Below are 17061 nucleotides of genomic sequence, written 5' to 3' on the forward strand. Positions count from 1 at the left end.
ATTATTCTCCACTAAAGGGCATCGGGACATTCTATGGAATATAACTGATACCATGATTGAGATCAGCAGAATTTTGTTGGTTTTGGAACAGTTTTTGCTTATGAGCAAGGATACTTTCAGCAATGTGTGGAGGTTGAGCTACAAAGGGTACATGAACCAAACTGAAGGAACTTCTCTGGCCAGTAGGGAAAACGTAAGCAGCAAAGAGGACATGGTAATTGTAAGTTAATCATGATATATGCACAGGTGACAAATGATTCAAACTGGGCTAAATAAAAGGCGTATTGTGTTTCCAGTATTTCCAAATAGGCTGTATTTTGATCAACTCCAGTTGTGTTTCCTGCACTCAAGTTTGAGTCATCATCAAAATTGATAGTTGGTAAACATAAAAAAGATACAATTAAGTGTATTTTGAACATAATTATATGTGTATATCTGTGTAAATTCCCCATTGTTAAACTTGTTTTAAAACATAGATAGGATCCCAGAAATTTAAAACCACAGTGAAAACCAATAAATAACAGGTGTCATAAGATTAACAATAATAAAGGAATATTTCTTTTATAATATTGTCAAGTATTTAAGGCTTTAATTTGTTTCAGGGCTGCCCAATTCCTCAAGACTCTGGAAGATAGAATTGTTTAAATTAGGCTAGAGAACTTCTCTATTTTTGTAAAACAAATAAAACATAAACAAGCATCAGCAACTGGGGTTTGGAATGACTATGGGAGTCCACAGGCAATGCCGTGGCTGTGGAGTTAATATTATTCCTGAAGCTAGAAAAACCCATAGTTGCTGTAGTGGATCAATATGTCTAAAATACCACTTATGATCACAGGGTATGAAGTAATAAATAGGGAAGCACTAGAATAATAAAAATAATGCTCATAGGACTTAAGGAATAAGGAAGAGGGGGGAATACCCTAAAACTACAACTTTGGGTAAAAAAAAAAAAAAATTACGTATGTTGATTTAAATGAATCAGCTAAGTTTATGTCAGAGCCCCCAAGTCTAAAAATACTTAGCAAGTGAGTACTCTTTGCTGATCAGAAAACAATAATGTACCTCCAAAAACATGTCAGAACTTGTCTTCAGAGCAGTATTCAGGGATATCATTCTTGGACCTAATGAGAAGAGGTAAACTGGAGCCCACCTTAGTTTGTGGGCATTTTTAATCTACAGCAAACCCAAATAAAACAACCTATGTGACATTGTACTTTTAAGAAATTAAAAATATCTCAGTTAAAAATTAAAACTGAATCAAGATAAATATTTGGCACATATTAATGATCAATCTAAGTCTTGTAAAGTTTGCCTACAGTGGCCAGGATAAAATGTAACGTCATTTAACATTGTTCTGATTAAATACTATTATCTTGTTCTTGTTAAAATGTTACCCTTATTAAATAGTACCTTTGTAATATTTTCTCAAAGTGAAATGCCACCAGCCACCCATCTTTATTTTGCCTTAGTGTACTCCACTGCTAGAATACATTAAGCCTCATATAAGCATTAGCAAGACATTCATGTGCAACAGTTTCAGTGCCAGTATGAGACTTCCATATTGCTTACATTTTAAATGGCTCTGTCAGTGGTAAAATGTAGCATCCCCAGAGAAGATGTAGTTCTTTTGGAGTAAGGACACACCCTGTCCCTGGGCTTGCTGTAGAAATTGTAAATCAGTTGTAATTGTGACCCGAGTGCTTGTCTTTGCTGCCATCAGATCTCGCCATTAAGAAATGAGTTGAGACCGTTCTATTTATTGGAATGAAGCCATGAGGTCAGTAGTCAGTGACCCTTATTCTCTGTGCCTTAAAAAGAAATGGCAGCCTTTTTCTTTGAGGAAACCTCTTGTGAGCTGGCGACGTGTATTGTCAGCTGCATTTAACTTCCAGGTTAAGTCATGTCAAAGGACTACATTTTAAAACGGCACATTAAATTTGGCCCCTGGTTATTAATCCCCACAATATTTTTATACCTGTAAATGTTTAAACGTCAATTTTCTCTCAGTATTCTGCTGTCATTTCTGCTAAAAATGACAAATTCAGATTCTAATGAATGAAGTAACTGCTCACAAAAGAAAAAAAATACCATCAGTCCCTTCTTGTATGCATTGTTAAAGGCCAGGTTAGTATCTCTTAGAAAGGGATAGGGACTATTGAAATGTATGAATAGAATACTTCAAAAGTGAAACTTGTCAAAGCAATAGAAAGTAAAGATATTTTAAATATAATTGCAGTGGAATTCAGTAGTGGAAAAAGAAAAGTCAAAGCATTTTTATTTAATGCCATCCTGAGGTGTGAAACATTTTGTAAGAATGAGTAGGATATTCACCTCAGCATTCTCCAATTTAAGGCGGCACATTCCCCAACCTCCAATTTATCTGACCAGGTCTCCACCGTATCTGTTAGGGCCCCTTCATTTTCATCTTCTCAAGCGTCCAGCCGTGGAGCATAAGATCACATTTGTAGAGACACTGTGACTGAACAAATATTTTCTTTTACATGGTGCTTTCAGAAGAATACTTTTATGTCCTAGATGGCCAGACTCCTTGGAGGCCGGAACAATGAAAAATCTGAGCGAGCTATTTCAGCACCAGAATCCTGGGAGCTTAACACACTTTGAAGTGGATTGCTCCCCATTGTGGGGCCACAATGAAACGTGAGGTTTTCATAGACCTTGTGTTAACGTCTGCAAAGCCAGATGGCTTTGTAAAATGAGCCCAAAAGCAGTATAACTGATTAAAAGAAATGCCGGGTAGTTAAAGGCTTTCATACCCAATGTGAGTCTAGCAGAAAGAATTGTTCTCTTGGAGTATGATAATATTGGGGCATTTCACTCTCCCATCCATCTTCAGGGGTCAGCCAAAGACAATCAAGAAAGGTGTTGGTCACAGGAGCCTTTAAAGTGAAGGCTGAAGAGATATCTCGAGCCAGACCTTGGGAGAACTGCCTCAAAAAGCAATAATGCCAACTGGCCAGTGGGGCAAGCACTTTAAGAGTTGTAGATAGTCCTTTCTGAGGTCGTGGCCTTACATCAAGTTGTCCTCTCTTTGTTGGCTTTTTATTGTGGTCCTAGGTCTGCAATCTCCTGAAACCCCCAAGGTTCTGTGTCTCCCACCTCAGATTGATGGGACTCACGCTGCTTCTCTGTGTCATGTCAGTGACTCTACTGTGGATGCCAGAGCTTTTGCTTTTTGGTTGCTGCTGTAGAAATCATTCTGCCTGTGTTTGTAACCCTGTACGCTGGCCTTAACCTAAGAACACAGTCATATATTTCAAGTAGTTTAGGGGGGGAACTGATGAAACTTGGCCTTGTAGGTAGAGGAGTTCGGAGGTGTGATAAATTGTTCTTTGGCTTCCTAACCTACCATTCGATTATTGGGGAATGGGGTTCAGAGCAGAAGGAAGAAAAAGCTCATCTTGAGATGACCTTTAAAAACCTATCATAAAATAGGTAGCCAGCTCTGGGTTTATTTGTTTTTTCTACCATCAGGAAATGCTTTAATCTTGCAGTGAATGGCATATGACAGGGTTTTAAACATCAAACCACCTTGCAGTTCCATTTTCTCTCTGTTGCCATCTATTCTCCCTGACTCATCAGATGTGGTGCTGATCTGCTTACAGAGTAGGGATGGCAGTGGGCCTGGCACCTGTGTATTCAGTTGAAATAGCTAATTCTAGAAGAGTTTGTACATTTTGACTTTTCTGAACTTCTATGGATCTTTTCAAAGAGGGAAGTAGTTCTAACCTGGAGGCATTTCCAAGAATTGTTTTGGAAAATAAGCTGAAATGTGTATCCCTATTAATATGGTCTATCTTTTGAGTAATGTAGAATTTATAATATTTTAATAAGTTAGCACTAATTGGTGTTTGTAGAAAATTTTATTAATATTTCTATTGATCATGCTTACCCTGTATCTTGTCGCTTAGGAAAAAGACAGTTTAAAAAGCAGAGAATTATGCTTTTGCTTCTGTCTTTTGATGCATTAAATAATTTTTCCTCTAGATACTTTCAGTGTTAGTCTTAATATTTAAGAAAGGGTGTGGTATTTTACTGTGAAAATTTTTAGATTGTAAAGCATTAATCATTTTTTATGAATATTTCTAGAAATACAAGTAATAAGGTAGCTTTCACCCATAATCTAACTATATGGGATAGTCTCCACAGACTATTTTTTAGAATTTTTTCTAAAATCTTGTTTTTGTTGATTGATTTTTGACATGCATTTTTTTTCCAGATGGGAAGTACTTTCTGAAACTGGCCAGTTGCATATGAATTGAATGTCCTGCTTACTCACAAAATTTACTTCATCTTTGAACATACACAGCCAAGAGAGCAAGGTGCTAGACTGTACCTAATGGTCATGTGTAGTTGTTTAGGGTACTGAGGCATTTCCTTATTTTGAGCAATTAATTTTGTGAAATTCCAAATGGTAACATTTTTTTCTTCAGCTGTTGGTGACATTTGTTTAGATTTAGGAAAGCTTTCACATTTTATGTGCAAGAAATCACTCTGAACAACACGTTTTAATAGGTTCCAATAGTCAACAGAGGTGCTACATTCACTTAGGGAATAGAACAGATTTTCTTTGTTTTGATTTAACACTTGGGGCTTTATCAGATTTCCCCCAGAAACCAGCATGGTTGCCATTCGTAGCCAGGTTGTGATTGGTAGAGTGATTTATTGATCATGCAGGGTTTCGCAGAGTTCCTGAGGATATATCATTAATGTATGTACTGTCCTGCTGGAATGGAGGCTCTCTGGGGGTATGGAATTTTTCTTTCTTATGTCCTCTGTGCCTAGGACTATGCCTGGCATGTAACTGGCGCTCCATAAATATTTGTAGAACACTATGTGTTTTCACATCACACATCTCCCTTACCACTTGGCACTCTTGTGGACTAATTAAGTAATTATTGAATTCCTACAGTAGGTTGTTAGAACTTTTCATAAGAACATAATGTGTTCCAAGTATAATGGTGAGCATGGGGTCCTCCACTTACTGAGCTTCCAGTCTAGTACAATTTTATTTTTTGCATTAAAGTCTTTTATGAGAACAGGTAAGAGTGATGGATTCATTATTGATTAATGTTTTTCCAGTCCTCTATATAAAGGAGTGTGATTTAATATTATCCTACATTCTAATTTATCGTGTGTGTGTGTGTGTGTGTGTGTGTGTGTGTGTGTGTGTGTGAAGGGGGGTTTTCAGCATAGGTGATGTAGGCTTCCATTTACTGATATAAATTACTACCAGAAAGAGATACCCATGCAAAGTGTTTCCCATTGGTCTAGCTCGCATTCCCTGTATCACAGCCTTGGTGGTGGTGGTTGATAACACAGGTGAAAAATAGATATTAGTTGATAGTAATAAAATTAAGCTGTTTTTAGTTTTTACTCCTCAGGCTTGAATACATTGGTCTGATAGTTATTCTTTTGTTATGTGAAGGAAAGAGATACTTTTTAAAAAATGAAACTGATGCAATGGTGGCCAGGAAGCACGATCATTTTGGGCAGGTTGTACTGGAAGAACAAAGACATGCTTGAGAATAACAAACACCTGATTCATGTGAGTGGCTTCATCTGGAGGGGGGAGGGAACTGCGATGAGGGAGGTTGCTGGGGCAGTCAGCTGTGTTTGTGTATGATTTATCAAGGTGTATGGATACGCGTGGAAGTGAGATTCCCTCCAGTTCGCTTTCAGCGTTAAAGGGTTTAGCTTTCTTCAGCTTTCTGGGCCTCTATCATTTCCAGTGTCTTCCTGGCGAGTCCTGTGGCGAGATGGACAGCAGAAGGAAAGGAGGGAGGGAGGGATGTTATGGAAGCAGAGAATTATATGTAAGAGACACTGACGCCGAGAATATACTTAGATATTTGAAATTGTTGAATAATCAGAAGTAAGCGATTACAATACCTCCCGACGCTTAACCATTTACATGCCAGTGCATCTTCTTTCACTCAGGTGGTTTCTATTTCTGCGGAAACCTTTGGCAGCTACACATCCATGTGGTTACACACATGCGCAGACTCCAGCAGTGTCCGACTTGTGGTTGTCCTGGTCGTAGTTATGTGTATGATCCTTGTCAGGATTGAAGGCCCTATTGCTGCCCCTTACTTTCAACCTGACGGTGAATATTCCCTGGAAGCCCCCCTGGAACCTGCATGGCTGGAGTCCCAGGTGTGTACACGATGGTGGCTGAAGGTGTGTGAGAAGGAACTTGAACCAGAGGCAGAGTGAGCAGAGGGGCACGCACGAGGATGTGGAAGGGGGAAGCAATGTGCTGGACGCAGGGAGGTGGGCGGAGAGGCTTCATCCACCCTGTGTGTTAGTCTGCCAGGGCTGCCACAATGAGTATCACCAACTGGGTGGCTTAACAACAGAAATTTATTGTCTCACGCTCTGGAGGCTTGAAGTCTGAGGTCCTGGTGTCAGCAGGTTTGGTTCCTCCTGAAGGCTGTGAAGGAGCATCTGTCCCGGGCCTCACTCTCAGCTCCTGGCGGGTTTGCTGGCAGTCTTTGGCCTATGGCTTGTAGAGGCTTTACTTCCGTCTCTTCCTTTATCTGTACGTGGCATTTCTCCTGTCTGCATTTCTCTCTCTGTGTCCAAGTTCCCCCCATTTATAAGGGCACAGTCATATTGAATTAGGGCCCACCCTAATGATGCCATCTTAACTTGATCATCTACGAAGACACAAGTTCCAAATAGGGTCACATTTAAAAGTGCCAGGGGTTAGGACTTCAACAACTTTGGGGGACACAATCCAATGCATAATACTCCTCCATTCTCATCCCCACTGCTCAGGTCTGGAAAGCAGATTGCCTCTCCAGCAGGCATCGCCCCGCTCCAGCATGTTGTGGTTATGGAATGTCCCTTCTTTGTCCTAATAATTCTTTGGAGTGAGCTCCCTATCCTCGCTGATAGAAAGTGAAGGGACTGTGGAAAAACAAAGGGATAAGACGGGTCACCTCTTGGGGAGCAAGCAGTGGAAAGGTTCCTTTGCTGGAGATCAAAGCCGGGAAGGAGAATGAGTTGCTCCTCACTGCTGTTTCTTCTGCCCTCTGTCCAGGCTCTTCTCTGAGACTGATCTTAGAAATCCAATCAATTCCACTTTAGATGATGGCAAATGAATATTATTTCTACTACGTTACCTGTGAAATAGGACTTTGTGGGTAAACCTGGAAACCTCCCCACTATGATTGTTTATCCCAGAATGTGGTCTGGTTTCTTACACTTACAGACGTGCCTTCTGAGCACACCTTGCGTGTCCTGAAGACAGACTGGGGAAAGGGAGTTGGCCAAGACTAGACGTCATGGCAACAGGAATTCTTCTCCCACGTTGGGTGCTTTGGGAAAGATGCAGAGGGACACTGAGCAAGTGTGCTCTTCCCTGCTGGAAGGCTGTCACCCTGCTTGGCAGTGGTGTCTCTTTGGTGAAGGAGGCTGGACCTTCGGGTGCCTCAGGGATTCCCTCAAGGTGAAAGAGATCGTGCTCAGGCCTGGAACTAAAACCAGCTGAGTGACTGACAGAGAGGTATCAGCAGTATACCTGGTGTCTGTGTGTACTGGCCAGGATGGATGGATGTGGGTGGATGGGAGAGGATTTATTAGGGGAATTGATGCACGTGATTGTGGAGGCTGGGAAGTCCCACAACAGGCCATCTGCAGCCTGGAGAACCTTGGATACCAGTGTTGTGCCTCAGATCATGTCTAAAAAAGCCTCGGCCAGGGAAGCCGATGGTGTAATTCTCAGTCTGAGGCCAAAGGCCTGAGAACCCCGGGGGGCTGTTGGTGTAAGTCCTGCAGTCCAAAGGCTGGAAAGCCTGGAGTTCTGATGTTCAAGGGCAGGAGAAGATTGGTGCTCCAGCTCCAGGAAAGAGGAAATCTCATTTCTTTTGCCTTTTTTGTTCTGTCTGCGCCCCCAGCTGGCCAAATGGTGCCCATCACACTGAGAACAGATCTGCCTGACTCAGTCCACTGACTCACGTGCCAGTTCCCTCTGCAAACATCCTTCCAGTCGCACCCAGAACTTACGCTTTACCTGTTCTCTAGATATTCCTTAATTCAGTTGAACTGGCACCTCACATTAACCATCACACTGTGCTTCCCCTCTGCCTTAATGATAAAACTGCTTTTTATCAGGGTGGTATTCAGCTAGAAGACTCTGACTCACTCTCTCCCTCTCTTTTTCCTTTTTCTCTCTATATGTGGATAAATACACACCAGCTCCCCACCCCCCATAGATACAGTATTACATTCTGGCCACTGAGATGTAAGCAGAAGTTGTTCAAGGGATAGACAGCTGGTGAGAGGATCCCTCTTGTTTCCTTCTGCTTTCTCCTTCCTGTCTGGAATGCACTTGTGTTGGCGAGGGCTGCAGCAGCCATATTTGTCCATGAAGTAACCATGAATGGTGACTCTACCTATTAGGGATGATGGAACTGAAAGGTAGAAGTAGGTTGTGTCTAATGATTTGGTAGCCACCAAACCAGCCCTGCTTCTGAACCTCTTATATAAGAAAGCTATAAGCTATTTTGTTTTAGTCTCTTATTTGGGTTACCAGTTATCTGCAGCTACACCTAATCCTAACCCTTTCCTTAGGAACCTCAGTCACTGGTGTGTGGAGGACAATATGTTGAAAAGGAAAGGCTGGTCCAAGGAGAATGAAGAAAAGAGAATTTCTTCCTAAGACCTAAAGAGTGACCGGTCTGCTGTGCACCATGGTGTCTTTTCCTCAAGGCATTTTTTAATGTGAGCTGGAAGAGAAGACTCTGAACCTGTGTCCCTGGAACTACTCCCTTATTTCATCAAAACTCCACTTCCTAACACCATAGATGGTGCTGGCTCTCACCATTTTCTGCCAGTTAATTTAATTTCAGCAGCAGCATCTTGGCAGTAAAACACTGTTTTGACTACTTCATTGCTTTTTACCGTTGTTCCAGAAAGCAGATAGAAGAATGTGCTGATACCAGTTAGGAAGTATAACTCCCATAAACTTAATGCAGCTGACACCAGAGGCAAATTATTTGGCTTCCCCAAAAGGACTAATCTTTAGCTTCAATCAGACATTCATTGTATTTAGGCCAGTGGTGTATGTATATTATTGTGAACGAAAAGAACAAAATTAAAAGAGGTGGACAGATTGAAGGGTTATCAAAGAGGAGTGTTAAGTGAGGAATAATTAGGAAGCCTGAATTTTTTTTCTCTCTTGAGGAATTAAAATTTCCCTGACAGTATATATTTGACTCTTTGACGTCTTTTTGGGAATGTATGAAGCAGGAAGGTAGAGAACTCTCTTTATACAGTTCTATCTGGGTTCACTGTCTTTCCACAGTTGAATGATTCTCTGACATTACATGGTAGATTGGGAGGAAACAAGGATGGGCGAGCCTGTGTTAGGATTACACAGTGTGGACGTGTGTGGTAGGAGAGGCAGAGACGTATAAATTGCTGAGGCAGTACTGAGGTTTGTTATCTACTTGGGCCTGTGGAGGGTACCCACTCCACACAGCTGTGTAGGGTAAATAAAGGTTACTCTAAAGCTTCTTTGTGCATCTTGAATTATTCATGTTTCTCTGCATGTTTGGATTCACAGCCAACCCCTAGAGATGAACATTTTCTTGGAGGACCAGATTTAGGGGAAATATAGCTGCTTAGAATCTATTTTATCTATAATAAGGCAAAGTCAGTTTCTAAATGTCTCATTTAAAGTCACAATGATGTAAGACCCTAAAAAGTATCTACTGCCGTGAGAACCTGTAAGAGAATTAATGCTATTCGTTTGTACTTACTTAAAGCAGGTAAAATGTCATATTTTCTCACTGACTGTGTTTGTTCTTACTTTATTTTTATGGCGTTTCAAATATTTATAAGGACTTTTAAAGGTTTATTTCTAACTTCAGTTCTTATTACCTTATGCCCCCCCCCAAACTATTAATTTTACCAATTGTGAGTTCACCTTTCTTGGTGCTTATTAAGAACCTAATTCTTTGTGGTGGGGGAGGAATTTCTGCACTGGTTTTGTCTGAACATCTCCTTTATCTTTTCTTTTGAGGGGGCATGAGTGTTACAATGTGGTTGGTAAATAGGCGTCTAGCCAGCTCTTAACACATTGTTAATGAAGTTATTATCATTGTCACTTGTTGATGAAACAAGATTGGGCTTGACATTACATTGAATTTCATTTATCAGTTTCTACTTATTCTGTGCAATCTAGAAAGTTTGGAAATTATTCGGGTTTTATTTATTCATACAATTCCTGACCTCAGATCATATTGAAGACAGTATTGCTGCCTGAAAGGCATGTATATATTAAAGACACTGTGAAAAAGGAACAGCATACAATTTTCCGAATGCAGGACTATGGTAGTTTCACACTGAAATTACAACCAGAGTGGGAATACTGACACCTGGTGATCCTGTGGGATGGTCTCACCAAAGTTTTAAAAGCACATGGAGTGATCCCTGAAGCCATGTTATCTTCAGGGAGTTCTGGAAATAGTGTAAAACAGGGTTGGTATCCGGCATTTTGTTTCAGAGATGGAGAGGGGTGGTTTGGAGGATATCTTCAGTAGCCTAGCTGGTGAGAAATACAACATTGACTTCCTTCAATAAGCTGCCCCTTCTGAATTGTTGTTCATAAAATCTTAACTGATGAGAGTTTTTAATACATGTCTGTTTGTCAAACTGCAATTTGAATTATTTGGGAGATTTCTGGAGATGAGTAGGCAAGAAGTCTTCATCAGGAAAAGCTCTGTTACCTTTATCAGAAAGATGCCAAAACCTCATCAGTTTATGTGCGATTGGTCTCTCCACTGGGAATTCCTGGGTGTGGAGAGAGGGGTTCAATCCTAGAAATGAGTGTCTTATTTTATCCTCTAGTTTGCTTACTCAAATAGTCATTTCATAAGATGCCTTTTCCATAGAAGACTTGAGTTTCATTATTTTATTTTAGCTAGATAGTGTGATTTCAGAACTGGAGGCAACTGAGATCTGGGGGCCACCCCACAGATTGTTTATTTCAAGAAATAATTTGTTTTCTCATGAAAATAAAAGGGAAACAGTAGAGAATAAGGGAGATGAAATAAACTTATGTTGAAATTGTGCTTATGCTTTGAATTCAATTCCCTGCATGGCTGGTTCTTATTTAAGACCTGAGATGATGGGACCTTGATCTGAAAGCTGCAGTATGAACTGCATAAGTGATGAAGGTCTCTCCATGTTGGGCTTGGTAATTAGCTATGCGTGAGTCATGGGTTGAGGATTAGCTCTGTTCCTCAGAGCATGTCTGCAGTCTTTGGTATCTGCTTAGGCTGTGTAAATAATTTGCACAGTTTTTATTATGATTTTTCTAATAATCTTTGAAAGTGAAATTTGATTTTTTTTCTGTGACAAACCATAAAATTTAGCAATTAAATGCTTTCATTCATCCAGAGTCTGCACTTGGTTAAAATAAATCTCAACAAAACATTGTGTTTGGGCTTTCAAGATGTTATTTAGTGGTTTTTCTTTAGCAACCAGTTAACGTAGGTTTTCATAATTATTTCTAATTTCCTCGTAGTTATATCCTTTGATTTTTACCTAGACACCGGGAAGCCAGAGATGTTTTGGCTCTTCAAACCTAATGTGACTGACCTTTTGCATATCTCAAGTTCATCATTTATTACCACACTTAATCCCCCTCCATCTATTCTGTCCATGTCTGTTTAACTGGAGTTAAACTAAGGACTTAAATTTCTAATAACGCTGTATGCTAACTGTGTACTTATATACCCCTGTTATGTAGGAAGAATTCTGATAAATAAAAATATTTCGTGCGTGTATTAAGCTTTCATCAGCCAAACCTATTAATAATTGTTCCTCATTCTTTTACTGGTCCACTAATAAATTCTGTATGAAAATAGCCTGTTTTTATAAGCCAAGTATCTATGAGAAGAAAGGGGTCCTAAAGCGCCCATGTGAGCATGATACATGGCCCCTTCCAAACCTCCTAAGTTCTCATTCAAATTAGGAGAACAAAATATCTCCCACTAGAAGGGTAGGGGCACCTCAGTGTACTTTCATGTGTGCTACTTCATTTATTATACTGAGACTGTCTTCCCATCTTTGAATCTCCAATACCTCACAGTGTGTAGCACCTAGTAGGCACAAAGTTAACGTTTGTGGTCTAATGCAGCAGTCTCCAACCTTTTTGGCACCAGGGACCAGTTTCATGGAAGATAGTTTTTCCATGGACTGCGGGTGGGGGGAGCAGGGAGTTGAGGGGTGTGTGTGTGTGCAGAGTTCAGGCGGTGATATGTGGCCCATTTCCTAACAGGCCATGGACTGGTACCAGGCCATGGCCCAGAGGTTAGGGACCACAGGTCTAATGGATTTGGAATTTATTTTGGTGCATAGTGGGACAAAATTTTCTTCCCATTTTACTAATCAGTTCTTTCCTTCTCCCATTAGTGAGTAATCCTCCTGTCCCCATTGATCTGTTATGTCTCATTATGTTTCGTATGTGTTCTTTCTGATTTTATGATCTGTGTTTTCTTCAGGCAGGACTACACTATTGGTAACAACTGTAGACATGTGTGTTCATATTTGCTCTTTTTCAGGTTTTTATGTGGTAGGTTCATCTATTCATTTTTGTCAACTCTTCATTTTTTTCCTGAGATAAAAGAGTCATATTTGAGCTTCTCCTTCCATGCCATATTTCCAATATAAGTGGCCTTTTTGAAAGTATACATTTCATTTAGGAGAAAGTATCATCTTATGGTATCTAGTTTTTGCTTCTAGGAACATGTTTTATATTCAGTCTAATGATACTGGTATTAGTTTCTCTTTCTAAAGTGTTTTTTTCCTTTGTAGTTCACCTACATTTTTCATTAAGATTATACCTTGGAGGATTTTTATTTAGTTGTTCTTTTTCTGTAAGTAGGCTTTTTTAATACCACATTTTCTTTTTGTCACTAGTAGCAACACTGTTAAATCTGTTGAGTGTAATGTATTTATATGGGATCTGTTCAGGCTACTTTTATATTAATTTCAATAGTTTTTCAGTTGATTCTGTTTGGCTTTCTAGATATAAGATTATATCATGTACAAATAACTTTTACTTTTCTTTTCCAATATTTTACCTTTTTTTGAACCATCATGTTGTGTTGAACCACATTCCCAAATCAGCATTACATAATGATTATGGAAGATAGTTTGTTCCTGAAATGCTTCTGATTCCTTATTACGGTAAATGTAGACTGTTAATGTGAAATATAGTCTCTAGTGTAAGAAATATAATTTAAAGGGCTATATAACTGAACGATTTTTTAAGTTACGTAGTAATTTTGTCACGTAGTGCTTTGTTCTTTTTGAGGCAGAGTCTAGCTCTCTTGCCTTGTGTAGAGTCTGCCTCAGCAAACTCCTGGCGATCCTCCTGCCTCAGCCTCTCGAGTAGCTGGGACTTCACGTGTGCACCACCATGCCTGGCTATTTCTTCTGTTTTTAGTAGAGACTGGGTCTCTGGCTCTTGCTCAGGCTGGTCTAAAACTCCTGAGCTCAAGCCATCCTCCCGCCTTTGCCTCCCAGAGTGCTAGGATTAGAGGCATATGAGCCACTGTGCCTAGCCGTTGTTTTTAATTAGGAGTTGCTTGCTAGCCAGAAAGAGAAAAATCACTTCAAAAAAAAAAAAAAAAATCTGATTTTCATGGACCTATTCCTTTTCATCAGAACACTGTCTTAGTTGCTTTTACAATGAGAATAGTGATGACGGTGTTTTAGTCATGAATTTAAAGAGGAGCTGGGCAAAGACCCATCGGGCTGTCCATTGAAATCCTGGGAAAAGTTTTACCTTGGGAACAGGGGTGAGTCAGAGGTATGCTAAACCACACCTCAGCTGTAACTAACCTTGACTCAGCTCAGGCTGTGATTGCACTAAGGTGATTAATTATCTTCCTAGAAGAGGTAGAGTAACTCTCTCGGATAGAAGATAACATCATTTAGAGCCTACATTCTCAATAAGGGCAGTATTGCTCCCAAGGAGGTAAAGATTGGTTCCTGAGGGGTGAAACCACATATTAAATATTACAAGGAGCCCTTCAAAGGCCTACAGTATATAAACATGTATGTATAATATATCTGGTGGTTTGGGGAAATTAAGGAAAAAAGTCTAATAAAGCTCATTATGGGAATGATAGTGGAAAAAATAAAAGGAAACACTGATGCAGAACCTCCTCAGTTTTTTATACACAATACCCGATAATCAAGTTACAAGTATGCTATAAGGCGGGGCCATATGACCAAAAATACAAGAGAAAAGATAGATAATATATAATAATTTGCAGTTCCAATTTTGCTCTAGAGATTGGAGATACAACATAGGTACATAAAAATAACATGATTAATATTAAATTATGTTAATAATTTAACATAAAGTGTTAAAGAAAAATAGATGAAAATTTGGAGGATTTCACCAGAGAATTGAAATTTATGGGGGGAAAGCAAATGGAAACTTTCATAACTGAAAAATACAATATCTAAAATTAACTCTATGGATAGGTTTAACAGTTGATTAGACACAGTAGAAAACAGGATTAGTAAACTGGAAGACAAGTTAATAGAAAATAACCAAACTGAACCAGAGAGAGGAAATAATATATAAATGTATTCCACTAACAAACTGTTTGAGAAGTACCACCTCTTTCCATATCCTTACCAGCAATAAGTATTTTAACAGTGTTATATGTTTTGCCAGTTACTGTATTAAAGGTATCTTATTGTTAATTTAATTTGCATTTCACTCACTAACAGAACATTTTATCATCTTATTTTGCTAGTTAGACGGTCTTTGAGAAATATCTATTCATGTGTTTTCCATTATGTCTCTTGGGTCATTTGTATTTTTTTTTTTTTTTTTACCAATTTCTAAATATTTTGTATATGAGATAATAACCTTGTGTCGTCTCTATTACAGATAAATTTTCTAGATCTACATATAAACCATTTCTGATTAATTTCTTTTGCAACAGAAATTTGGATCTATTTGTATACAGGTAGGCTTCAGAGATATTGTGAGTTCAGTTCTGGACTACCACTATAAAGCAAATACTACAATAAAGCAATATCACAATAAAACAGGACATGAATTTTTGGGTTTCCCAGTGCATGTAAGATTTATGTTTATACTATAGTGTATTAAGTGTACAATGGTATTATGTCTAAAAAAATGTATATACCTTAATTTTAAAGTACTTTATTGCTGAAAAATGGTAACAATCATCTGAGCCTTCAGTGAGTCGTCTTTTTGCTCCTGGAGGGTCTTACTTCAGTGTTCATGGCTACTGACTGATCAGGGTGGTGGTTGCTGAAGGTTGGGGTGACTGAGGCAATTTCTTAAAATGAGGCAACAATGAGCTGCATCAATTGACTGTGCCTTTCACAAACAATTTCTCTGTAGCATATGATGCTGTTTGATAGCATTTTACCCACAGTAGAACTTCTTTCAAAATTGGAGTCAGTCCCCTCAAACCCTGCCACTACTCTGTCAACTAAGTTTAGGTAATATTCTAAATCCTTTGTTGTCATTTCAACAGTGTTCTCAGCATCTTCACGAGTAGTAGATTCCATCTCAAGAGACCGCTTTCTCTCCTCACCTGTAAAAAGCAACTCCTCACCCATTCAGGTTTGATCATGAGATTGCAGCAAGTCAGGCTTCAGGCTTCATTTCCAATTCTGATTGCCTTGCTATTTCTGCTATGTCTGCAGTTATTCTCTCCACTGAATTCTTGAACCCCTCAAAGTTATCCATGGAGGTTGAAATCAACTTCCTCCAAATGCCTGTTAATGTTCATATTTGACCTTCCCTCATGAATCACAAATGTTCTCAGTGGCATCTAGAATGATGAATCCTTTCCAGAAGGTTTTCATGTGCTTTACCCAGATCTATCAGAGGAATCACCATTGATGGCAGCTATAGCCTTGTGAAATGTATTTTTAAAATATGAAGATTTTAAAGTTGAAATTACTCCTTCATTCACTGGCTGCAGAATGGATGTTGTGTTAGCAGGCATGAAAACAAGAATAATCTCATTGTACATCTCCACAGGAGCTCTTGGGTGAACAGGTACATGTTAATGAGCAGTAATATTTTGAAAGGAATCTTTTTCTGAGCAGTAGGTCTCAACAGTAGGCTTAAAATATTCAATAAACCATACTCTAAAAAGATGGGCTGTCGTCTAGGCTTTGTTGTTCCATTTATAGAACACATGCAGAGTAGGTTAGGCAGAATTCTTAAGGGCCCTGGGATTTATGGAATGGTAAATAAACATTAGCTTCAACTGAAAGTTGCATTATTAACTCCTAACAAAAGAGTCAGCCTGTCCTTTGAAGCTTTGAACCCAGGCATTGACTCTTCCTAATTATGAAAGTCCTAGATGGTATTTTCTTCCAATAGAAGGATGTTTTGTCTCTATTGAAAATCTGTGTTGTTTAGTGTAGCCACCTTCATCACTGATCTTAGCTAGATCTTCTGGGTAACTTACTGCAGCTTCTACGTTAGCACTTGCTGCTTTGTCTTTCACTTTTTCATTATGGAGATGGATTCTTAAACTTCATGAACCCACCTCTGCTAGCTTCAGACTTTTCTTGTGTAGCTTGCTCACCTCTCTCAGCCTTCAGAGAATTGGAGAGAGTTAAGGCCTCGCTTTGGCTTAGTCTTTGGCTTAAGGGAATGTTGTGGCTTAAGGGAATGTGGTTTGATCTTCTGTCTGAATTATTCAAATGTTCTCCAAATCAGCAATAAAGCTGTTTTGTCTTCCTATTTCTGTGTTCACTGGAACAGCACTTTTAATTTCCTTCACAAACTTTTCCTTTGCATTTACAACTTGGCTAACTATCTGGCACAGGAAGCCTAGCTTTTGGCCTATCTCAGCTTTGAACATGCCTTCCTCATTAACCTTAGTCATTTCTAGTTTATGATTTAAAGTGAGAGATGTGGGACTCTTCATTTCACTTGAACACTTAGAGGTCATTGTAGGTTTATTAACTGGCCTAATTTTAATACTGTTGTGTCTCAGGGAATGGGCAAGC

General features: G+C 39.3%; 1 protein-coding gene and 1 long non-coding RNA gene across 2 annotated transcripts in view; both read left to right on the forward strand.

The window, feature by feature from the left end:
- LOC123648509 (microtubule-associated serine/threonine-protein kinase 4-like) overlaps positions 1-9470 on the forward strand; it is a 287133-nt gene extending 277663 nt beyond the window's left edge. The window contains exon 5 of the mRNA XM_045566375.1: positions 8599-9470. Within this exon, the coding sequence (XP_045422331.1) occupies positions 8599-8686 (88 nt within the window). The 3' untranslated portion in view covers positions 8687-9470. The remainder of the gene's footprint in view (positions 1-8598) is intronic.
- LOC123648510 lies at positions 117-6280 on the forward strand. The gene is made up of 3 exons (XR_006738642.1): positions 117-220; positions 5450-5569; positions 5962-6280. It is a non-coding gene; the product is annotated as an uncharacterized LOC123648510 (long non-coding RNA).
- Positions 9471-17061: the final 7591 nt, after the last annotated feature.

This window comes from Lemur catta, chromosome 12, assembly GCF_020740605.2.
Source record: "Lemur catta isolate mLemCat1 chromosome 12, mLemCat1.pri, whole genome shotgun sequence".
Lineage (NCBI taxonomy): Eukaryota > Metazoa > Chordata > Mammalia > Primates > Lemuridae > Lemur > Lemur catta.